The sequence below is a fragment of the Argentina anserina genome, chromosome 2, assembly GCF_933775445.1.
Source record: "Argentina anserina chromosome 2, drPotAnse1.1, whole genome shotgun sequence".
In the NCBI taxonomy this organism is placed as follows: Eukaryota; Viridiplantae; Streptophyta; class Magnoliopsida; order Rosales; family Rosaceae; genus Argentina; species Argentina anserina.
Window position 1 is genome coordinate 23,342,790 of NC_065873.1, and position 26,572 is coordinate 23,369,361.

General features: G+C 38.0%; 1 protein-coding gene across 1 annotated transcript; it reads right to left on the reverse strand.

Moving 5' to 3' along the window:
• Positions 1–496: 496 nt before the first annotated feature.
• Positions 497–2,758, reverse strand: LOC126784551 (uncharacterized). Its single transcript, XM_050510015.1, has 5 exons — positions 2,491–2,758; positions 2,032–2,170; positions 1,866–1,897; positions 1,149–1,235; positions 497–916 (listed from the first exon to the last, which is right to left on the reverse strand). The coding sequence occupies exons 1-5, from the start codon at positions 2,752–2,754 to the stop codon at positions 782–784; spliced, it is 657 nt and encodes a 218-aa protein (XP_050365972.1). The 5' UTR covers positions 2,755–2,758; the 3' UTR covers positions 497–781.
• Between the last annotated feature and the right edge of the window lie 23,814 nt (positions 2,759–26,572).

Below are 26,572 nucleotides of genomic sequence, written 5' to 3' on the forward strand. Positions count from 1 at the left end.
AAGCTTCTTTTTTATGTGTGATATAGATAGAGAGATGAAAACCAGTAGCAGTAAATTAACATGTAAATGATGTGATGAGTGATTCTTCCAATCTTTGTTGCCGGGTCCAGTACTAAAACATGTGCTTCACCAGAATCACGGCCGCCGTCGGTGAAACCAACATTGGGCAATTTCGGGCTTCTGAAGTTCGATATGTTTACACTACTGCTTGATTGAGGAACGCAGTTTTCCACAAGTGTGGCAGACCTGTAATCCTCAGTATGCTATCAAATTTCTCCTAACAACCAAACACAAACGGTTTGATAACCATGTTTTCATAGCTGGAGCTGCGCCACCGCCAAGGGTGATTGTAGACTTGGAGTCGCTCAGTTTACACGTCATTCGTGTACGGTTTGACAAAGACGGTAGGAGTGTCTTTCATTCACAAGGAAGTTGGAAGGAAGTGTAAACTTCCAGCCTCTGAGAGAGACAGACTAAAGGCCAGGAAAAGTGAAAATACGGGATGCAATTGCGAAGTCTATAGCACGAACTTTTTTTGTGAAAGACTGAAAGTTGTAACTAGTTTCAAATTCTGAAATAAATGATAGTACGTCTTAAAAAAAAAAGATGATACAAAAAAATTTGATCTTTTGTAATTGCTTCATATGACGGTAGGATTATATTTAACTTCATCAGATACAACTTACACAAACATTGAGAAGAGAATCTGACCATGTTCTTGTTCTCTTAAGATCAGTTCACGTCATAACTCTTCCAGTCTTCTATACACATACCAGAGTTTTCATATCCTATCAGTGCTATCCCCAACTGCATAACGATTTCTTGTAGGACTTAAGCCTGATGAATGGAGCTGCTTTCGCCTTTTCATCAGATTCATTGCAGTATGTCTGTCATCTCGAGCCTCTTCAGAATCAGGCTGTATGAGAGGTAAAACTTTATATCACTGTGCTGAGATTTATATCATAAGTTTATAATTCACCATTTCAGGAACTTATCAAGGCAACCATGGGTTCACCAAAGATCATCTTATTGGCAAGCAACACTTTAGACAAAGATAATAATCACCCACTTCAATCCTACTACAGGACCATAAAAGAACAGTGGGAAAAGCTCTGCAGACTATATGTAAATTCTTCTGGAATCATTACCTTGATGGCTAATGCTTTGTCAAAGCTTTGAACAGCACTATCAGGTTCCCCAAAGTTTAATTGAGCTCTGCCAAGAGTAACCCATGCCTAAACAGATGTGAAAAAGAAAGATAATTTGGATGCTAATGAATTTTCTATTATACATTTATACTATGTTTCCAGAATGACAAGTTAAATCACAATAAAAGTTACCAATTATCAAGTGTCAGCTACTTATAGAGTTATAGGTAATAGGTAGATAGTATCTATATGAACCAGGAAGGGCAAAGCAAAATTATTTTCTTACAATATACTGCATTGCAATAATATTAGGAAGAAAACAAGAATAATCGGCAATGGGGAAGTACAATTCAGGCTACCACGAATGCTAAATGCAGCATAGTCACGAAAAAAGTCAAAGAAAGCAAAAGATGAGGTTAACCCGTCTAGATCACAAGGTCCAAAGCTCCCATTTCATAATAAAAGTATTCACAAGATATTGAACCTCACCAGATCTCAATTTCCCCTCCTCAGATATCAGGAATTAACAAAAAGAACATACACTGATACACAACAAAAGAATTTTAAACAGCATACTCATGAGAAGTCTCTCGTGTTCATATTTTCTAAAAGAAAAAGGATCATCATAATTTGGCACTAGCACATGAAAAAAAAAAAAAAGAAAGGGAATTGACAACCATGTCAGTAAGTATAAAGATTTTGAGTATTTTGACATACCTCAGCCCAACAAGGCTCCAACTCAGTACCTCCTGCCAATCGTTATCCAAAGATACATATGAGAAACCACTTGTGATTCAACCAGAGAAATTGCAACATAAAACAATCACTGCATACAACAAAAACTAAAACTGAAAGCGATGAGGAGACAAGTAAGAGAACTCACGAGTTGCAGCCTTTATTGCATTCCACGCATCACCAATTTCAATCAAAACCTGTGCCTTCTGCTCATGTAAAACTGCAGTATTGGGCATCAGCATAAGAGCAGACTCCCATTTTCCCAATGCTTCCCGGTACTTCCCATCCTTCAAAGAAACCATCTAATATGAGAATCATGCCATCAAAACATCCAGGTCAAAACACAGCACAACCATACATCATGCTCATACATTTATAACTACACGTACCAAGTTAACTTGGTTTCCATAATCACAAGGTATATAACCAGCAAAGTTTCATGCTTTACAAACTGAAGCAACTAGAATAAATAATATACTCTAAAAGCTACAAACTCTGATCAAAATTCTAAATTCTAAATTGGGTAACTGGTACAATCTAGCACATTAAGGCGTAACTGCATACTGAAAAGAATTAAGGAAGAACATAAATTGGGATGATATACTACCTCAGCGAGCTTGGTTCCCTGAGACTGAAACGAGTTAAAGAGGTTGGTAACGTTGTCTTCTGCTTCTCCAGAGACTGAGGGATCGCTCGGCTCATGGAGTTGTTCCTTGTTCAGCTCCGTGTTGTTTTGAACACCATTGGGCTCGTTTGTTGTGTCGTTTTGGCTAATGGGGTTGTCGTTTTTGATATCAAAAGGGAGGTTCGGGTACTTGGAGACGGTGGCCAGAGGCCGCTTCTTCTTGTTCTTCTTCCACGCTAGTTTCATCTCAACAGTTCCGCTCAAACAGAATACCATGTGCTGTATTTTAAACAAAGGTGGAGCAAGCTAGTTGGGCCCGGCCCATGGTATCATTTAGCCCAGTATGTACAATTTAAATTTTACTTTTACCCTTCTAGGGTGAAACAGATAAAACTCAACCGTATAAATGGTGAACGTCAATATGGAACCATTTCTGCAGGGGAAAGAAAACAAATACCAAATCCCTAAACACATGCCACAGATTATGTCTTGTCTGAACAAGACAAATACGATTAAAGTATGATTGAGTTTGATTGATTAATTTCATGGCATGCTAGGCTAGAATATCCAATGGCTGCGATCTGTCCACTATATATATAAATTCCATTCCGTGTTCCTTGGCCTCTTCTTTAAGCAGATAGCTAGTCCAAATCGCTACACCATGATCGCCGTAGGCTATAAGTCCGATCAGGTTGATTATATGTGATGCATTCTCACATAAAAGTAGTGATAAAACACATATATCTGAAAGAATGAACACGATCAAAAAAAAAGAAAGAATGAACACAACTTGACAAAATTAATTAAATAATAGTACGTGGGATTTCTTGCATGCCAAACCCTAAAAAAATTAAGTTGATTAACTACATTACAACTAGCGTAATGATAAACGATATCAAACGTTAGCTGATGCATAACGCTTCCAAAATCGAAACTTCTTCACAGTCACGTCGCAAGCCACCATGACTCATGTGTGGGAGGTCAACGAGCATCCCATGTCCTTTACCCACAAAAACACAAACCACAATGTTTAATTACTTGTCATTCTTGATCTAGTTTCATGTTGATTGCGTACGTGTTGACACTTAAACAGATCAATTATAAACTTTCATATGATATGTACATGTTGCTTTCATAATCTTAACCATATACTAAAAATGAAGCTTCCCTGTAAAGACTGGCCATATCCTAAGCCACAAATCCACAATTGTTACTCTGTCGCTTCCATTCTGTCATGATCCACCAACGTGGTTAATTACTTTTATCATTTCCAATTTTATTATTAAATATATATAATTAATTTATTGTTTTCATCGGCAACACTAGTTTTGGAAATAAAAAAAATCCATTAATGACTAAAAGTCTAAAACATATGCAGGAACTAGAGTTTACAACATCAGATTATTCCTAAGAGCCGGAGCTTCGGCAACACTAGTTAGTAGTTACAGATCAATTACCAAATAGCTTGGTGCTCGGATTCTAGAAAGATGAAAAGTTTAAAACGTTACATAGGACACTGTATAAGTGTATATACTAAAACCAAAGGCAATCTCCTGGGATTAGAAATATACCGTTCTTGTTGATTACCTCTTAAGTCATCATAACTAAACTACCTCCCATTTGTCTTGAGTAGAATGGCTAACCAAATCTAATCTCTTTGTCAAAGCAAATATGAACGATTGAAAGGTGATCGATGAACTTTGGATCCCTGTGGATTCGTCGAGTGGTTTTCTTCAGCACATGAAAATCAATACGATCAATCTAGCTTCAATTCTCGTCAAGTAAGTGACTATGATATACAATTCTAATAACTAAAGTGAATTAAGTTAGTCATCTTACAGGAATGGAACATATATATTAATCAAGAAAGCTAGACAACAAGTAGATGCACGTATGTAGTATTGAATGATAATATTACTGATTAGGGTTTAGACGCATATCCCTTTTCCAGCTGAGGGGGGAATATTATAAAATCAATTTCTTCATTTTGAGCAAACTTAGGCAATAAAATACGTCCTCCCTTGGTGTATGACTACCAAAAATTTCAACCACGTACTACCCATCAGCTACTGGTCATATGGTGTTAACTTAGGTCCCATGCATCTTCTCGACATGGAAGAATATTATTGAAAATCGATCCCAAATTAAGTTGCTTTTGGAACTTTAATAACCACGAAGCTTCTTGCCAACCAACTCATGACGAAATGCTTTCTATCATGACTGAACAAACGCATATTTTTAACTTTGTTAATTGTTATCATTCTTCTTCCATTAAGAAAAATCATTCTTCTTCTCTTTTTATATCGATCTAATCTGGCTTTTCAGCCGATGTTCATTATTTGATCTGTTATAAGCTGAGTAAAAAGTTAATCGAATTAAAAAAAAAAAAATAAGCAAGAATGCGACGATGGATACAATCGCATGGGGAAAATATAGGTGCAGAGGTGCTTATGATATGCTACCTGATGAATGCATTCGTCGACTATATCGATCTTCACTTCTTGATCGGTGAGTTTCACGATAGCTTTTCATTATGTGAGAGGGAAAGTTGGCATCATCGTTTCATGTACAGCCAAAGTAATTGGGTCATTCATGAAACATATCAAATATTACCAATATGTTCTAACCTTAAGTAAGTTGTATAAATAGAGGTTTCAAAGGTACAGTATAACAAAACTAAAACCTAGACTGTAGCGAAAACGTACAACTGATTAATAACATTATGATAGTAATACCGTGAAAAATGCATGTAGCGTGAGGTCCCAGTAGGCCAGTACTACTGTACTACCCCGTTCCAACTTTGATCCTCTATCTTTACATTACCACTTTGTGCATGAGACCACGTGATTATGTCCCCGATATGCACTATATCAACCGTTGGATTGAATGGTTTCCAAAAATCCAAGGGTGATCAGTTCATCACTCTACTATGCTGACTAGGCTGCTCTGCAGTAGGTGTTGCCGTGTTCGCCACATTATACAACCACCTGAAACTTCCATGAAAACCCGAGTTATGTACGTGAAATTATGTTGGTAATATGTGAAAAATCGCCGGTTTAATGGGCACAAACGGAGGTTCGATCAACTTAATTTAAATAGAACTCATAGAGGTGAAAACAAAACAAAAAACAAAAAATTTAATAGTGAAAACTGAAAAACACCGACTGAAATTAAACTTAACTACCCAAAATTTGTAGAGCCAGAGGTTAGTAAGATATTATTACTACCTCAATTAGCTAGCTACAAAGTGAAAATGTGCATGGACCTTAGAAATTCATAGGAAAAGAAGGTGTGATATGCCCCGGCAACATAAAAGCTACGTGGATCATGGTGATTTGTCATCTGGAGTTTCGTCTTCACTATACATACGATACAAACCCTCTAAACCTCTCCACCCAAACTTGAAACCCTGAGCTCCTAAATTTTCACCCACACACACAGAGCAAAACTCAGAAATGACGTCGGAGCTTCAAAACCGTCCAGGATCGAAAGTTGCTACGGATCAGCCACCGCTGCCTGTGGGAAACCGAAACATGGAACCTAATATCTTTTTCAAGACGACGCAGAAGAAAGGTGGTAGTCCGAGTCTGCTTCCCAAGAAGAGAAGGTTAGTCAAGACCATGGCTTTTCTTTCCGTCGTTCGAATCTTAATCTCAATCTTCTGTGCTCCTGGAGCCCCTGAACCCGGTTCAGCCCATCCAACGCCCCCTGAAATCGGGCTCGCCAAGATTTCCAAGCAGCAGATTTTCCCAAAGCCAAGCCAGGATGAGGAGTACTAGCTAGTACTCCCAAATGTCCAAAGCACCGCCTGTGATTAACAAGCTCCATTCGACACAAACCAGCCGCCTTATCTGAACAAGGAAGATTATGCTCATCGATATTTCTTCACGCTCGTACATATGTATGTTGCAGTTACACTCACACCCACTTATGTATTTCACCTTTATAATTGCGCGCCTTTATCTGATATTGTAGTCATTGTACTAAGCCATCGAAACAGATGCCATTGCTTGCAGTAGCTAGCTTTGATGAAGTGTTGAATTAGTAAGCCACTTATGTATACCGCTAGTTTTTATTACATTTATCTGGGATTGGAGTAAACTATGTAATTGCTTGTAATGTTGATGATGAAGTGTTGAACACTAAAGCTGATCTATATATCTATTACCATGTTTTGGGACTTTTGGCTCTTTTACATCAGAAAATATAAACGCCAGCATTGAACTCTATTTCAGATACGGACGTTATATATGTTATTGTCTAATTGTTCATGGTGGGTTCAAATTGATCACATAATTAATGATCTATCAAAACCGGTATCCTATACTCCTACTATATATTCAATAAGCCCACCACAAGATCGATAAGCAAACAATTAACAGATTCTCTCTTCTTTAGATTATTCCCGCCTCAATAGCCAGCTAGCTGATCGTCGATATCCACCGTCCGATGCTCATACGTTCTTTAAACTGCCGCCTCAATTCAACGACGGGACATTGCAGCAGCAAAAGCGACTCGGATTTAGTTGTCAAAAACAATGAATTCAATCCCACCGAGTCCCATCGCCGGTGATGGCCAGCCTCTCATTTTCTTACAGTGGTGCCGGCGTGGCGCCGTCGCCGGTGATTATTCCATGAGGTAGTTCTGCCACCAACACGCCGCCGCCGACGTCGAAAGTTACCCTTACCACGATTCGCTGACGAGAGAGAAAGGGAGTGTGAAAAGTTTGGAGTCGACGAGGACCGAGGGCATTTTGGTCGTAGTATCTCCAAGGGCAAGATGTCCTAGAAGTAGGTTTATTTGTTAGTTGGGGCTTGAATAGAAGATTGGATGAATGGATCCATCATCCATCCATGTATTATCCATCATCCATCCATGTATTATCAACTCACCCGTAGATATCAGCGTATACTTCCAAGGAAAATTCCAATATTTCTATACTTCAAAGAAAAAGGAGAAAAATGTTATAGGCAAACCAATGTCCATAGAAAATTAATTGGATGATCTTATCCATCCTCTTCAGTAGTCCAGCGTACGTAATTACTCCACCGGAGCGGAATTGAAATCAATAATGCAATGGCCGGAGTCGCCAAAGAGATGTCCTTGTTCAATATGATCACTTGCATATATAGTTATGTAGGTATTTCCATTAAGTACATTCAATGTGCAATGTAACTCACAGAATTCTTCATCTTTCTACAGAGTCCTTTTGTTTATATTTCAAGAATGTATTAAACCCCAAACAGCAGCATTTATGTATGCTGCTTTCAGTCTTTTACAATCCCATGTATCATCTATCTTTGAACATAAGTCCATAATTTATGTTGAACTCCGATATACCTCAACATACAGAAATTAAGGCTTGGTGGGATTTGTCCTACAGACTTTTGCCGAATATTCTGCTCTGTTCTGTCGTTTCGATCACAACCCTCATGCATGTTAAAGGCAGATGTGATATATGCATGTGAAGTTGTGAACCCACCATATAATTCTCTCGCAATCAAAAGGAATTTAACGAATTTAACTGCCGATTCAAGATGTGCAACTTGCCGGCGCGCATTATATTTGGACGAAATCTTCTCGGAGATTGTCCCAGGTAGTCAGGTACACAGATAAACGAGTTGTCTCCTAGCACTAAATTCTGTGCACCTGTAACCTGTTATTTAATCTTTTCGTTAGTTGATCGAGTTGCTTAATTGATTAAGTGAACAAATACAATTGAAATTGCAAATTTCTACACTTTGAAACTAGCTGGCTGCTTATCTAAACCCTACCGACCTTTAGTCCCTTTCTGCTTTCAACTCACTCCAATCCAGGTCAAGCCAGGCACAAGATAACAAGAAAAGATACGCTGCATACGCATGTCATGATATCACCTTCACCTTATCAAGATTGTGGAGCTCTTATTTGCTTTCTTCACGTGTTCCCATAGACTGGTACGACGTGTCATCTCCAGCTAGATCAAGCTAGTTAGGTCATATACTCAAATACGCCACTCACTATATAAAGAACGATGGCATAACCTAATCCCACTTGAAACTGGCTCGAATCTAGGGCTGTTTTGTTGTTGCATTTGATTTAAAATGATTGGACGTATCTGCCTGAAGTGGTCTGCTGCTTTCTCTTGTCACGACTTAATACCAATCTTTTTCCCACTTTTTTTTTTTTACACAGGCTTTTAAGTTAACTAGGAATGATCAATATTTGGTCATTGGCAAGTGGCAACAAGCAAAGTAATGACATTTTCATTCCAAGCTAACTAGCCTCGCCGACCGGCCGGGAGTGCATGCAACGTACTACTCGTCAAAATCAATCAATACAAGGCGTCGCTTCCTTTTTACATAGAAAAAAAAAAACTGAAATCACGAAAGAAAAAAGAAAGAACTATAATAATTTTAAGTAAATAACTCACATTAACGAGTATATACAAGTACGTAATAAGATTACCTAATTGTGACTAGTCAAAAATATGATACCCCCAAAATTCTTTCGTCCTTCCATTTACATATCAGTGGCATCAGTCAGATCCTCGAATTTAATTTGAAGCTTTCCCCAATTGTGGTTGGTCACACTTACTCATGAGCTCGCACGATCCATTTTGAGAGAATATGATATGGTAATGTATGTTCAAACTTCAAAGCATCACCTTTATCTTTTTCTTCGATCATTTTTTTCCTCTTACTTTGAAGGTGATACCGAACCCTGAAACCCTAAACGATGGAAAGATGGACGGTAGCGGTTCTCCGGTTCCCCTATGAAGACCCCTATATGATTATTCTTCGTAGAAAGGTTGAATACTATATGTTTCGTAACGGGTGGCGAATCTTGAATTCATGTTCAAGTTGGTTTAAGCTAGGCTGCACGGAATCGGATACGGGTACGTGGAAACAAAACGTTTGGAAACGCGGAAGCGTGTTTTTCAAAAAATTTAGGAAGCGGGTACGTTTTGGAAACGTCGAAATAAAAAAAATATATAAATATATATAAATTATACAAAAAAATAAATATAATAACAAATTTTTAGTTTAAGTAACTCAAAATCTCAAATAAAAAAACATTAAAAAAACCTTTATTTTTCGGAAACTCGCGTTTCCAATTCGGAAGCTCGCGTTTCCACCGCGTTTCCAATTCAGAAACTCGCGTTTCCAAAAGTCATTTTTCTGGAAACACGTTTCCGGGCGTTTCCGGCACGTTTCCGAGCGTTTCCGGCGCGTTTCCGGAGTGGTTCCGCTTTGGAAGCGGGAAACGTGGGTGTATGCACGTTTCCGTGCTTCCTAGGGTTTAAGTCTGAGAAGGTCTCTCTCTTATTTTACCCAACTTCAATGTGGGTAGCAACAAGGTAATGGAACAAAATAGAACAAAATGTTCAACATCTCATATATATATATATATATATATATATATATAGACACACACGCTAATGCGCGCATGCTACATAACTTGGATGCAATTTCAACAACTCATCAGGTCACACATCCTCCTATTCTTCCATCCTCAAAAAAACAAAAAAAAATATCCTCCTACTCATTCGACCCTTCCCTGCATTGCGAAATTTCCCATCATTTCCCTCTTGTGTTTTAACCATTAAAAATTTACGATTATAATATTCTATTTCAACCGCTAAATGAATTTAAGATGAAGATTAAGATCGAGCTCGTCATCTCTCGTCCCTCCGACTTGCGAGGTAGGATAAGTTATCTATCCATCAGAGTAGGGAAGACAGAGAATTGAATCTTACTGGTCAAACACGTTGATGCTGTGCGGCGTTGATATAGTCCCGCATTTCGAATATACTTATTTCTTGCCCTAACAAAGTGTTTGGAACTGTCTACCACCTTTTGATCGATTTTCTCTTATTTCTTGACATAATCGATAATTGCTTGAAACAATCACTCCAAGTTTCTTTGACTCGATTGGATGTCTAGCTCTTAACAATTACCCAACGTACGGATCAATCCCACTCATGCCAATTCCATGGTGCGCAAGTAATTAGTCAAGAGCTAGCCTAAATAAACCATCGATCAATACTATTAGACTATAATTCTAAACCCTAACCCTGAATTATGAACATGAAAGTATATTTTCTTTTGATTTGTGGACCTAGAGTGTACATGTTGGAGCTCACTTTTAGTAGTAGCATATATATGCACTCTTGATCGATACCACATACCTAAGAAGCACGGAAGCTTGCCTGCAGTCGCGCTTCGCCATTCGGAAGCGGAAGCGAAATGAAAGCGCGACGAAAGTGGCTAAAAGCGGTCGGAAGCACGATTCCGAGAAAAAGGTGGTTTGAAAACGGAGACGTGGTAGCGACGTCTGCTGGACTGTTTAGTATCACCGCCGGAGTCTATAACTGTGATGTACATCTTTAGCTCTCTGTCTCTGTCAGTCTGTCCCACACACCATTTCTTTAGTTGTATTTGTCTCAATCAACGAGGATCCATTATCTATCAAAATTGTGTTATATTACTTGCATATATTATTATAGCTAGCTAGGTAAATATAATGCATATTTTCTTATAAATTTGATATCTTATACTTCTTCGCACAACAAAAATAATAATAATAATAACTTTGACGTCTTCACTCCAGTGATCAACTTTGTTTGGAATGAAATTCTCGCTGATCACATTCTTTTTGGTGAGGGTCCTGCTGGTTGCTTTCTTAATAAGTATACTTCATCAATTTTGAAGTGGAAACTAACACAGAAGAACAATGACGGCCGCCATGAGTAATCTGCCTTAAAAATCTCAGAACATAATAAAAAAGACAAATAAACAATGTTAAAGATTCGATAGCACCACTACGGACTAGTTGTGCTTTCCAATCTCACATGTCTAGGTTAATGATAAGTGCCAAAAAAAAATTTCTATACATATATATATTTTTAAGGCCTAGAACCTAATGGAATGATCATGAGAGGAATTGAAGTGTAGAACTATATTATAATTTATAAGGAAATGTTTTAGTTTTTTTGCTCAACTAAATGCTAATAAAAGGTGGAAATTTAGAACAAAAATGAGAAAAAATAACCAAAAGAGGAAGAGGAAGAAAGGTGTAGAAAATTGTAAGGAAACAGAGTGTACCTGTACAATGAGAAAAAATTGATGTTTGCTTCTAGGAGGATTCGAACATCCCACCAGCAAGATATAAGTTTGGTTGTATGACCATTGAACCAAAACAGCATCACTACTTAACATGTAAATATTCAAAAATATATTAGATTTTGGTCTGGACTTAAGCCCAATTAGCCCTCTATCTATTTGGATCTGCATGGATATATATATATATATGTCATTCTTGCGTTGCAATATTGGAAGCAGGTTTGGTGCTCCTTACCGGTGAAAATAAGGAAAAAAAATAATGAATATGATCTTGAAGCTTGAAGCCTTGAACTATTTAATTCTTCCTGGCCTCAATTCCGCAACAGATATTCATGGAGGATTGTTATTTCTTGTGACCTCATTTAGCTAGCTTGACCAATTAGTAAGTGATCACTTACAGAACCATCATGATTATCAATATAATTATACATATATAGATTCATACCAAAAGGCATTTGTGGGGGATAGACACTATAATTTATAATTAGTCACCAAAATGCATGAAGGACAAACCTATGGTATCAAAGAGCAAAACCATGTCACCACACATTTAGGACCGAGATAGGTGCTCTGAGTGAGAGATCTTGCTCAAAAGTCAAAACTCAGGGTTAAAGTTTGAGTTACTACCTTTACCTATCGCTTTCACAATGGCAAACCTTTAATATTCTCGATAATACTTTTACTTTATGCCTTAAAATGCTGGTGAAGAATATTCAAAGCTTATGGTTTGCCCTACCATAATAGAAATATCACACAAGCTATGAAAGCAGCAAGGGCTCCGTTGAATTATATATAAATATATATATATATATATATATATATATATATCGTAGGAGAATTACTTTCCGTAATCTTCTGGTGTATCTTGTTTTAATTAGTATAAATTAGTTTAGTTAATGAAGGATATACTCAATGTAATGCATATATACAAGGCCTCATTATCAATGAATAAAGTGGATACTTCTCTCTATTCGATGTGTATTGCATTCTTCTCTAACACGTTATCAGCACGTAGTTCTAGCTCTTAGTTTCTAGGTCTAGAACCCTAATTTCTGAAAACTTTTCTTATGTCATGAAAACAATTCGACAGAAAAAGACGTAAAATTCTTTCAGTCATGAAAAAATTCGACGGAAGATCAAGCAAATTTTCCTTATGCCGAAAATAATTTCTCAGAAAAGACGAAAAAAAGTCAGAAATCGTTTCTTGCTCCGGGCACCAAAAAAATTACTCTGAGCCCCCCTTATCTTCTCTGATCTGCCATGATCGGGTTTGCTCTTCATCGTCGACCTAGCACCGTCCACTGCGCCGCTACACAAGTTCCCAAGCCGGCATTAGTCCTATGAGGGTTCGGCATGTGCATCGACGATGACACCGCATGATCGGACTCCTTGTCCCATTTGTCTCCGACCACAGAGATCGAACCATGCTGACCAATGCTTCGCCTGGCTTTGTGCGTCCTCCTCTCAGCGACACCGGCCACCCTCTCGTAGCCCAATGCCTCGCAGCCACGAACTCCGGCGCTTAACCTCGTCACTCGACGAGCCTCCCCGTCCCCGACATCCAATTCAGAGTCTCCGATCCGACTACAAGCCCAGCGGATCTTAGCGCCGCCTAACCAGCCCTCCTCCGCTTGACGATGGCGACCCACACCTGGAGAAATCGACGCAGCTCACCGACGACTCTATGGAGATCTCTTCCATTGTCGACGTAGTGCTACTGCTGCCCTCGACCCGGATTCGTTGACCCGACCAGGTCGGTCTCTTCTGATTGGACCACGACAAAGCGGTTTTTACCTCACGGTAAATTGGTAAAAATAGGGACATGATAATTTTGTCCTAGGTAAAAAAACAATTATCGTCACATATACAATAATTTTATTTTAATTTTACTGTTTTTATTTATGTGATGAATTTAAACTAACCATGTGTTTTCATTTTGGTGAAATTTATCACATGACGATACAAAATCGAACGGCGAGAGTTACTTCGCGATGCATTCGTTGATTCAAGCATGATCGTGGAATTAAGCAAGAGAAACTATAATACGCTATTTATTTGGCAGATAAACAAATATGTTTTAATTAACATTGCTGCTTTCATGCAAATTTAAATTCCTCTAAATTTTGTCTTTCATCGGGGACTTTCAACTTCCATTTCCTTTTCAACCCAATTATTTCGCTTCTCGGGTGGTATACATGGATATGATTCCTCTGATACCGAGTTTTCAGAGCAGCTGGGAGTGCCGCTGTTACCATTCATAGCCGTTGTTGTAGCTACAAGTTTGAAAAAAAATGAGACAAACATTGGTTTGCGACGGAATTGTCGCTTATACCATTGGTTTGTGACGAAAATTGTCACTTATACCATTGTGATGGAATTTATCACGGTTTATTGAATTGAGTTACCATAATTTGGGACTTGACCTCCAATTCAATGGTTGGAAGTTGTGTCGTATATTGATACATAATGAATCTTCCCTCTTGTTGACCGCAACATGCGCCTAAAATTTGACATTTTCATGTTGGATGTGTTTATGCACCTAGTCCAGAATAATTGCTTTTGGTGCAACATCGTTTCATTGAAAAACAGAAACATTATGGTCGAAATATACAAGAGCTAGATATGAGAAGTTCTTGGAAGTTGTGTCGTATATTGATACATAATGAATCTTCCCTCTTGTTGACCGCAACATGCGCCTAAAATTTGACATTTTCATGTTGGATGTGTTTATGCACCTAATCCAGATTAATTTCTTTTGATGCAATATCGTTTCATTAAAAGACAAAAACATTATGGTCGAAATATACAAGAGCTAGATATGAGAAGTTCTTGAACCAAGACACTCATTATAGGGAAAACATGAGAATATCTTCTCATAATTACAGATTTTGTTTAAAGCAATTATACATTGCGGTTCTTAAATGAAAATAATGAAGCATAAATGCTTCGGTTAATAGTCTAAATGACTAGAAATTCGTTTATTCCCAAATTTAATGTGACTAATGTTTCTTAGTCTTTATAATTTCAAATTGGTTTATGGTCAAGATCTCAATACAATTGTTGGCTATAAAATTCTCATGTAGTTTAAGTAAAAGAACATACGAGAATGTCTCGATGCATTTATGGTTTTATTACCAAAAGCAATATGTTAATGCAATATAACGCATTACATACTACAAGACACTAACTACATAAGTCCACGGTTTATATTGTGGCATAAGATTGATGTCTTGTTATGACATGTTTCCATCTTGTTTTAGTGATGATTTGCAGAGTTACATGCGAACTAATACATGAAACTTAGGGGGAGTGGTAAACTATAACAGGTTCGCGAGCTACAGCCTTGGAAATTCACCAAGATGGTCCGTCCGCCGCCCGGTTTACTCCCGCAAGACGTTTAAAACTTTTTTGGCTGGAAAATGTTTGGCCGAAAAGCTGCCGGAGATGTCGCCGGAGCCACAGCGTTGCTGCCGACCCTGCAGCCCCTCCGCACGGCTCCCTGCAGCCCCCCTCCCCCGCACGACCCCTGCATGGCACCCCTGCATGCCCCTGCGTGGCCACCCTGCAGTCCCCCTGCAACAACCCCGCACGGGCCCTGTAGTAGCTCTACAGCACCCCCGCATAGCCACCCCACAACCCTACACGGACCTCTACAGTTCCCCCCTGCAAAGGCCCTGCAGCTTCCCTGCACGGCGACAGTGCAGCCCCGCCATGGTCATGCGACCCTGCAGTGCTACTTTTTGTCTTTTGCTGATTATAGTTACTTGATCTAATGGCAACGTGCTTACTCTTTGGCACACATAAGTTTCTCATATGTTAAAGAGACATTGAGTGCATAGATAAATGAAAGCTATTAATAGATTTAGTTTTAATCCACTGTGACTGTGATGACGAGATCATTAGGTGCTCAAGTTTAAACGCCTTACGTCATCATGATTCTAGTCACATGCCTTTATGTATCAAGAGAGCAATTGAACTTATGAAATGGTTTTTGTCATAGTAGTTGTTTACGTTGATGAATTCACAACGATACCATATATAAAAAAATTGGTGAGACGATAAGCTATTTGACAACAATCCTTGTATCAACATTATTTATCACTTACAAACTCATTGTGAAAAAGATCTTATGTATCTCTTCTAATGATGTAGCATATCTCATGAGTCGAAATAGTGTGAATTGTATTTTTTCACGATACTATGATTCATAATAATGAATCGATGACTTGTTTAGGCTATTTTTTTTAGCAAAGATGTTTTCCGGATCAATAATATTCCTCCAAAGTAATAGAGATGTAATCTATGCATTACCATGTGCATAAGCCTCCTCTATGATCCCTCATTGACTATGCTCAATCCCTAAGCCTATTATTTAGCACAATTTATGAGTAACATCCACCCTCCTACACTAAAAAGAATGAGACATAGGATGGAAGCCGAATATCATGATTCAATTTGAGGATAAAATATATTGTGGTGAGACATATATCATGGTTAAACTCAAACCATTACACTTAGATGTTGGAGCACCCAAAACAATAACAAAAGTTGAAAAAAGCCTAAAAATTTCTGGATTTACAGATTGCGAACTTGTCATTGTGAGGACCGGTTCACTTACGTTTACGTGGGCTATTGAGGTGCTACTTGCGTCCACTAATTCCTAACATCTAAGACTACCTACTCACAAAATTTGAGCCAATTTGGAGACCTGGAACATGGTGAACCGCTCGACACAAGTGGTCACCGACCGCCGGCGAGTATTCCGGCTGGTACCTCTCCGACCGGTTCCGGCAGTGAGGCCGGTGGAATTGGATTGCTATCACTCATGCTTACTTACTCCAAAAATTTCGTAGAATTCGGTGTTTGAAAATTCAGTGAATCATTCAAGGAAGTGTAAGACAGAGGTTCGGTATTGGTTGTTGATGTGTCTAGCCTTCCAATGAACCAACAATTTGAACCATAAGCTATGGCTTGTAGCGTGTCTTGTTTTACGGTATCCATATATACCACCGTCATTGACATTACGGTTGTAGCGATTCGCATGTTAGTGTTTCAAGTCTAACAATATGCATGTTTGTTAACGGGTTATGTTAATGGTTTATCGTCCACATATTTTATGTGCCAAATTGTGCTTCCACAAGCGCATAATGATGTTGAATTTTGTCTTTGAATAAGACATAAACTTCCACCTATGTCCGATTTTATAAAGACTTTAACATGCAATCTCGTTTAGTCACTTTTGATGAGCCAGTCTCCCCGTCGTTAGAAGGAGAGAAGAACAAGTTTGTTCAAGTTCAACTACTTGGTTTTGTCGTGGTTTGTCTCACTGTGCCTCATCATGTTCCTAATAGTTCTACAAATGGAAGTGACGAGATTAGAGATACATGCTGCAACTATGACTGTAAGGATTTATGTCCGACAAATGGACATGTAGTCACTCTTTGCTAGTGACGTGGTGACTCCACAATTGTGGTAAATGGTGTCACTAGGATGTGGCTCTTACGAAAGTGTAGAGAGAACACTTGGTTTGATAATACTTGTTGAATGCGAGTTATGGAAAAACTTGATCTATGTTCAATGATACCCACTCGCATGTTTTCTTGGATGATGGTTATCGTTGAGAGACGCCTCAATGTCAATACTAATCTAAATGAGTCTCGAAGAATGACGATGTTGAATGAGTTTGATATCGAACTATACATACTCTGTTGAAGTAAAATTCCAACATTGTAGATTGGCCTACATGAAAAGTGATATCCGGTAGGAATTGATGGTGATGATCGACCCATGTCACCGCCACAGCCTCTTGGAAAGCCGTATGATCCAGTTTTAACAAAGAGATAGGTTATTGGTCAGGTAATGCCAACACCGCAAATGTAAATCATATCGATTATATCTTTGTTAGGCGTAGTGAGAAAGAGAAGAGTTTAGAATCACCTTATGGCGCAAACTCTTTAGCAAAACGCCCTGGAATCAAATATGAGACGGCTTGTTCTCATAATACCTTGTCAGTTAGGTGGTTTCCAAAATAACTGAATTTGTAGCTTGTGGTCACAGATCATCTCTGTTGGGACTAAGTTAAAGAGATGTAGATAAAGATTCTAAATGATTGGTTTTCACCTAATTTATGTGCCTCCGGACCACATAGTGCGACAACTTGATTAAGATAGGGATATTAAAAAGTGTGATGGATTCTTAATGAACTGAGAGCCAAAATGCTGCTTTTCGAAGCTCCTTGTTCAAAACTCAGGGTTCACTACCCTGACAATGCAGGAGTATTTACTTCGAAGACTTTTTATTGCATAGCCGGAATTGGGTATCATCGTAACCCCATGTTCATTCTGCATGAATGGATGAGCAAGAGCGATAATTAAGCAGTTAAAGCTTATATCTAGGACCCTCGTTATGCGTAAGTAATTTACCCATAACTGTCTGGGGATATGAAATATTGCATGCAGCTGTACTGAGAATGAAAGGATTTTGAGAAGACTAGGTCTCAAAAGTGATGACCGTTATTGATGATGTTATTCATCGGTTGGCTAAAGGTAACATGGACGTTAAACCAATGCCTATAAGTATTCCATGAATCAATCGAAGTCATAAAAGACGTGTTTCCGCCGTATGGGCTATAATAAGTCTTAAGAGATGAAATTCTCCACATTTAAGTACGATATGTGTATGCATGTACTTGTTATAATATACATGACTCGACATTTCATTCGATTTAACTCATAAGGCCAAAATGATGGCTGAGTGCGCTCACACACATGTCAATGCTTGATCACAGCACGTTATGATATCAAATCTTATATCCCAACACAAAAGACATTTTAATGAAGCGATGTCAGAATCTGCCCAGATTCGTAGGTCAACTTCCACAGAACCTATATGGCAGCTCACTTGTTGGAAAATTGTGAATTTGGTACCATTGGAAAACTCTATGTGTCTACTAGTGAAACAACCAGTTCACCATATCTCAATTATTGAGTGAGTTATAGGTGTTTTAGTAAAATAGGACGGATCTGTCCGGAAACTGTAGCTAAGTCAACTTCGACGGAGCTTTATGATCAGCTCAGAACAAACTAGGTTGTGAACCATATATCACTGGAAAGCCACATGTGTCTACTTTCCATAAATGTTTACGGTTAATCCATACCTATTGTATGAAAGAAGTTATGACTGTTTAAGTGCGTGAAGGTCATAACACGCGTGAATCTGTTTTTCATTACAAACTCTTGTTTTGAGTTGTTATGTAATTCTGTTTCTTTGATCCATGTACGGATAAGTGTACATGTTTAATTTAAGAATATTTGGCGAGATTTGATATTCAAATCATTGACCATTTTCTACTTTTGAAGAATGCGAAGAGCGTTTGTATACACTATCTATTTAAACTCCGAGATTGAGTTACCGATCAGGGGGAGTTGTTTTGCAAACTTCATGGGGAGTCATACCACAAGTTATCTTCAATTATAGTTGGTGCATTGTGCTCTTTTTCCCTCCGACCAAGTTTTTATTTTACCCAAGTGATTTTTGTTTTGCTTGACAAAGTTTTTACCGAGGCAACAATTATGCACCATGACACATTAGGATCGCGATACAAGGGGGAGTGTTGTAGGAGAATTACTCTCCGTAATCTTCCGGTGTATCTTGTCCTAATTAGTATAGATTAGTGTAGTTAAGGAAATATATATAATCTCTGAATCTACAGAATACTCAATGTAATGCTTATATATAAGGTCTCCTTATCAATGAATAAAGTAGATATTTTTCCCTATTTGATGTGTATTGCATTCTTCTGTAACAATATATATATATATATATATATTACATTCATTGACCTCATAAATCACAATTATTATTACTGTATACATGGTGATCTAATTTGATTGAGTTGAGGGCCTTCAATTAAACAATAGAGTAATTAAGAAACCTCTCGATCAACTGCACAAGAAAAATTCCTTCTAGAAATTTCTTCACATACTTGATCTCCCACGTAGGGTCTCCCAAGTACGTCAATCTGTTTTGGGTTACTGCGACCAGTGCGACGTGGTGGATGAGTGAAACAAAGTAATTTCCAAATATGATCGATGAACAAAAATTCAACTGTGAAATGAAGCCTCCATGCCGATACAAAATGGAAGGTTTCCAAGTAAAAGCAGCTAAATTAATTCGCATTTCTCGATCTCTCTCTACCTATGTAGAAATGTCCGAGAAGTTTTCCGAGCTAGAATCCCTCCTTTTAGTGTGTTAGTTAATTGATAGGATTTCATTAACAATCATCGTAGCTAATGCCACTAATGGCCATATCATGACCTTCAACACTAGTCGGCTCCTACTTCTTCTTATTCTTCTTCTTCTTCTTCAAGCAATGTCATCTTCAAGACCAATTTGAAAATTTCTTGTCTATCCAACCTTCCCTTTTCAATAACAGTCACATAGCCACACATAAAAGCATACGTAAGACAGGGAGCTGAAATTGTATGGAAATTCCAATATATGCTCCATCAATCCAAATATCCAATTGGTTAGAATTAGAGTTGAATTATTTAGAAATATAATGGATTCTTCTCTATCGCGTACGTGTATGCGTTTTCTTCCATTCATATGTCCAGCCATCGGCGTCATCTGCCTCGATCATCAATCGATGCCGCCAACCTAGCTGCATGTTATTTTGGAACGGGATTTGTGAGCCTGAAAAACTGAAAAGCTGAACTACGTCGGTCGATCGAAGAGTGATTATGGACAACTATATAGGAAAAGAACGTAAGGGAATAAAAAATCTCATACATAATAAACAAAACCAAACAATTAAAAAATTCCACACACGTACTGTGGAATAATTAAAGGCTTAAAGGATATAAATCTCACATGAGTCACATCCACTAAGCTTGAGAAACCATTAAAGCTGGACCACACACATATATATAGTTGCTTAAATACAGTATATGTATATGTTGAATCAGATAAAGCCATAAATAATGCTTGCTGCTTTTGAATCTTGATGAAGTAAATATGATCTTGAACCTTTTCATCCTGACGCAGCAGTTATTCTTGAGCGTATATATTGTCAAAACTATTTGTTGCTTTTGACCTCCTGGCCTTTAGCTAGCTAGATTAATTGATACAATGTGTTGGACGAGGAATTAAGACATGTGACAATGCCCGATTGCATGATGATCCATATTCCATACATCATATAGATTCATACCCAAAACGGATTGTGGGCATAGACCTTAGATGATTCATTAAATAAACTGAAGCACTACACTGACCAATTGATTATAACAAACGGATATCGGAATCACATGACAACGGCCTAAACCCTATCGGAATCATCCCACATGAACGTGTTCACTATTTACATATATAAATCAATTCTAAGCAAGTAACCGTTCCATCTGTTTTTTGATCATATAAGTTGCTATAGGCATTAGGAACGTCGATCAGTATATATACCAATAGACTAACTCAACGGGGCGGGATGATGATGAAGATAGAGATCATTTCTAAATTCTAATGGTATGGTGTCCGTGTTAATCATAAATAGTAATCGACAAATGGATTGGCTACAAGTATACAGAGTATAGAGAGACCTGAGTTTTCATAAATTATGATGTCAAGTTACAAATGTTCCCACATTCTGATCACTCTTCTTTCTCATCTAAGATAATATCAGATATCATGTAAGTCATGTAACCAGAAAAAAAAGAAAAAAAAAAGGAGTATAAGTTGTTAACGGTGATGACATGCGACTCCAATCTCAATTTCCGAGCCAGATGTTTCTTTCCCTCCAAATTCCTTTTTTTTATCTTTTTTTTTTTGCGTTAGGGTTTCGCCCCCACCACCCGGTCCAACTTGGTACTCAAAACATGTAATAGTATTGGGGATTAGGTACAAACATCGAGGAAGATTCATCCTTAAGCAAAGTCAAACCGGCCACTTGTTCAATTTGTGCCAAAGACGGATACGCTATTGTGTAGTAATACTGTTGATCAAAGAGATGTAATTATTCTCAGGCTATATATCTAGAGTTTAAGTTACTTTATAATTTACCTGTACAATCTCGAGCTTTTAGCTCCAGCGATAGAGCATTAGTGCATGGTAAAATAATTAGAGCAGAGCTCAATCAGCTAGTCCCGCAGGCAACGAACGGCCAACAGTTAACTATTAGAACTCGATCGGTTAATTGAATAAACGGAAAGTGAAGCTTTAATCCGATTTTCACCGTTCATGTTCCGGCCAATATATTAGCTTCAAAACTAAGCACAAGTAATTAGCTAACAGAGTACTCAAGGCGCAGGCAACTTTGTATACCTTTCTAACCCACCTCCAGAACCATAACCTGTATTCTATATTTCTATTGTTACCCGGCCACTTCTTTATTTACTGAACGCGTGGCACGTTCTGAGGAGGTTGTTGATCAAGCTTTTGCTCTTATTGGTTGCTCTTATAAAGTCACTCGCGGCTCTCACTTGCTTCCCATATATCGAAATTTAACGCACAGAGTCGACAAACATCGATCAAGAGGGTCTCAAAGCTTTAGATAAGGAGAGATCAATGGTGTCGAAGATGCAGAACCTTGTGGAGGCGAAATCTCTGTGGGTGGTGACGGATCAATATTCGCCGCTGGTGGTGGCGACGTCGGAGCCCAACAACAAGAAAGGTGGTAGATTCAGTTTGGTGCTGGCGAAGAGAAGGCTGGTGAAGACCATGGCGTTTCTTTCCATTGTTGAGTTCTTTGGCTCCATTTTCTGTGCCCCTGGAGCCGCCCAAACCAACACCGCCAAATCCACATCCAAAATCTCAAGTGTCCAAGCAGATTGTCCAGGAGGTGTAGCCGGTAAGAAGCTAGATCGAGTAGTGATCGAACCGGCCAGACCGGCCGGTGTCTCTGCTGAACAATGAAGGTTGTCATCTATGCATGCCATTTCAAGTTTTCCATTTACTCTCATCTTTGATTCCATGGAACATATATCGATTCAAGCACTTTTTAAAAATTCATGTTTTTTTTAGTATCACTATAAGAATTATTCTAGGTCTTGCTTCTGAATCTAAGCCCCACCCGCCCATACAGATTTGCTAATCATAGCACACAAGCTGGTTGTTCACCGATATGGTGATGCATAAAGGGTTCAAAGCAGCTAGGTCATGATCGATTATAGCCGAAATGTTCATATGACTCGTATCAATGAGCATATATAAAGCAACAACACGTACTCACACCACACTATATATTTTTCTTTCCATCTTAATCAAATATATCAAAGTAGGTATTTGAAGGTAAATAATTAATGTGATAAACCCAGGCCACATGTGGGCTCATCGATCAATATCAAATTCTCCAATTAAGAAACATCCAATTACCAGCTCATACATATCTGTCATCTATTCTTATGTTCTATGAAACCCTTATGACATGCGACGTCCCAGTTAAGCAGTACGTACTCTCACGATGTGTACAAAAATACTGCACAAAGCGCACTCGGTCCAATTAAACACTACTTTCATGAATGTATAGTTCTAAACTGAAGTATTAATAATATTGTGTGTTTTGCTTGTTCACTGTGAAAAAAATGATGGAACAAACGAAATTATTTATCTATGTTGATCGAAATTCCAACATATAGAATGGAACGAGAGGTATAGAAAGCCAGGAAGCTCAAGCTACTGGGATGGCAAGGAGTACTCAACCAACAAATATCACTTCGCTTATTGTGTTTTAGTGACAAACTCTCAACCATTTTGGATTATCTAGACAAAATTAACAGAACTATATGAGCCCAAGGCAATGTCAACTGAAAAGTTTGATTAATGATTCTGTTTTACTTTTATTCCAACGATAAGCATGTGAGCATTTCCCTTTGATTAAACTATAATCTCACCATTTTGGATTGTATAGCTAGTTTCATATATAATTGAAATTCTAGAAGGAATGCTATTGACAATTATTATTTTATTTTTAAAAGGGGGAGAGATAAAGAAATAGAGGAAGCAAATTTGTCAACCATTTTTTATTTGCCCACCGTATGCTCAATCTTCTTAACTCATGTCATGTGTATTTTCTCAACTCATAATTAGATAATAATTAAGCAATATGACGCATGACATGAGTTTAGAAAAATGAATAAAAAATAAACAATTAAAAAATGATCGATAAACATGGATACACGTCCGCAGATTAGATATACGTCAAAAGTCAAAAGTCACTGGCAAAAACAGCCCGTGCTCCAAGTTTTCTCATCAAAAATAGTAAATAAACAAAAGTTAATTATGTATATCACGCTCACATCAGTAAATAATTGTGTGACAAGGGTCCAGTGTTCAACTAAGGTGTCCAAAACCTGCATGCGGGCCTGATCAGACTGCCCACAAATCAATTGCGGTGCATCAGTTCTTTTTTTCATTATGCCATATTGTTTGGTACGTCTAAGAAGGGACGCGGTGCATTTGCTCTTATAGGTAGGTACGTACGTGTGTGACCTCAGGTTGATTGGGTCCCAATGCTCAATTCTCTCTCGGAGTTGTGCTTGGTCTCTGCTTCAATTTACTGCCCGATATGTAAGAGAGACGATCAGCTGAGAGAGCTCTCCTAGGGTTTCACTTAGAGCTCTCTTAGCAGAGATAGAATGTAAAACTGGAATATTAATTCCTATAATAGCAGTACCATGTTAAGATTTAAACGACAAAGCTTTTCAAAATCCCTCTACCATTCTCAGCCACATAGTACATTTTCGCCGCCCCGGTCTTGTTCACATACATTTTCAAAGTCCATCTAGTAGTGGCTATGTGGCTCCTGGCAACTTTTTGACGGAATGAGAACACCTTTAGCACCGGGACAGTTAGGAATAATGTTATACTCTTAAGCCTGCGTGAATAGTAATTATAAACAGTAACGAACAATAGTTATGTACATTAAAAATAAATAGTGATAGGAATATAAAATTAAAATAGTAAAATTTATTACTATTCTATTATGAATATATCTTTTTCCTATGAACTAGCATTCAATATGCCAATAATTTTCACTTTTCCACATTTTTTTCCTTTTGGGAGGATACTCCGAGTAGTGGGATGACCTTCTTGTCTAAACGGTTACTTTTGACGGAAGCACTGCTGCCCTAAAAAGTAAAAACTGGGTTCAAAATAAAGAATAATAAACACATATGAAAATACAAATGCTCATATGCAATGCTAGAAAATTCACGTAAAACTAAATATTTTTGCGACGGATTTTAGGGCACCAGATAAATTTTATTTATTCAACATAAATACAAATATAAAAACTCAGAGTCTTTCTCTTTGGTAAACAACTACAACTGTTTAGCTACTCATAACTAAAATACAAACTTACTTAAAAAATGTACTCCACACCAGATTTATACAGCAGAAGGATATCTCACACAATTATTAAGCACACTCACACTCACACACAAGCTATCTATACACTCTTATTCTCATAACACTTAGTAGAATGACACCTTTTTTTTTCTAAAACTATGCCACAATTTTCTGATTTTTCTTCTTCTTAACTTCCGCCTTCCCAAATAAGTTTTTGCTCTTTATATAGAGCTCAGACTCTAAGCATCAAACCTAACTCGCTTTCAAAAATGGACGACAAATAATCTTCGCCTTTTTTTTTAAAACTAGTTGTCCTTATGCGTTGGCAAACTATTTCAAAAAAGCAGAAACCGACGTTTTTATTATTTGGATGTGTCGGCAGCTCACGTTTCTTTTTTGGATGCGGGCAACTCTTACTTTTTCCATCATGTTTGTGACATTGCAATATTCTTCATCTGCACAATCATAATATGCCAAAGAATCTTGGCCTTCATGGTTACTTTCTTGTTCTATGTCTTCTTTTTCATCCAAATATGACTCATAGGGAAAATGATAAGAAATCTTGTATTCTTTCTCTACTCTTTTTAGTCATGCAGTTGTTTATGGAGTTCCATCTATTTTATTTCTCATGATGGCAGAGAAGAAATCACAGTCATTTGGTGGAGGATGATTGTAGCATGTGACTATCATTTTTTCTCCACTGGCCAAAAAGACTAGACTCATAATCCCTTCGAACCATGTTTTTAATGCACATAATGGCCATGGATTTCATCCACGAAATGCTATTGTTGGGATTACCATTTTTTCCTGAATCATTTGAACTATTGATTGGACACCTGAATAATTCTCACATAGTGATATGGAGAAATGTAACTTATGCGTCCATCTACCACTTCCCATTCCGGAGGGGTAGAAATGAATTTCAGTCCCAAGATGCATCCATTTGGACGAATGTTCTTTATTGCCTGAGTTATGATTACTGGAAAACCCTCTAGGTCTTCATTTGACTTAGTCCAAATATTGTGCACAAATTCATTCTCAACGAGCCATAGCTTCTGCTTCTGAGGGTGTTCGGCTTGAACATCTACAAGATATCTCCCATAATATAGGCCAGAAACTATTGTCAAGGTTGAGGGAAGCCTTTTACCGTCTCTGATTTTATAGTGAAATTTCCACCAAGCTAATTCCTTTAGGGCTGAAATAGGAACTCGCGCGTTTTCAAAACCTTCCACATACGTCATCATTGCACCTCCTTCCTTCAAATTTTCTTTTTTCTTTTCTTTTTCTTTTGCATGGATTCCATACAATTCTTATGTCAAGGCGTCGAGACTTTTCAACAGATGTTCTTTGTCTTCCTCATAGAAAGCTTGTAGAACGTTATCCATAACGATCTTATGCTTGAAGGCCAATAGCTTCTCCGTTTTGAATACTGGTTCTTTGAATATCTTCAAAGGATAGCCATGAACATTTGTATTTCCAGTGACTTCAACCATTTTCCCCTTAAAATGGGCTATTCTGCTTTTTGGCAAAGCAGCAGCCTTCAACTGACTTGATAAGCTTTTACCGTCTACTGTTTGAGACGGGCTAATCGGTCTTTTACCCTGAAACCGATTAGTTAA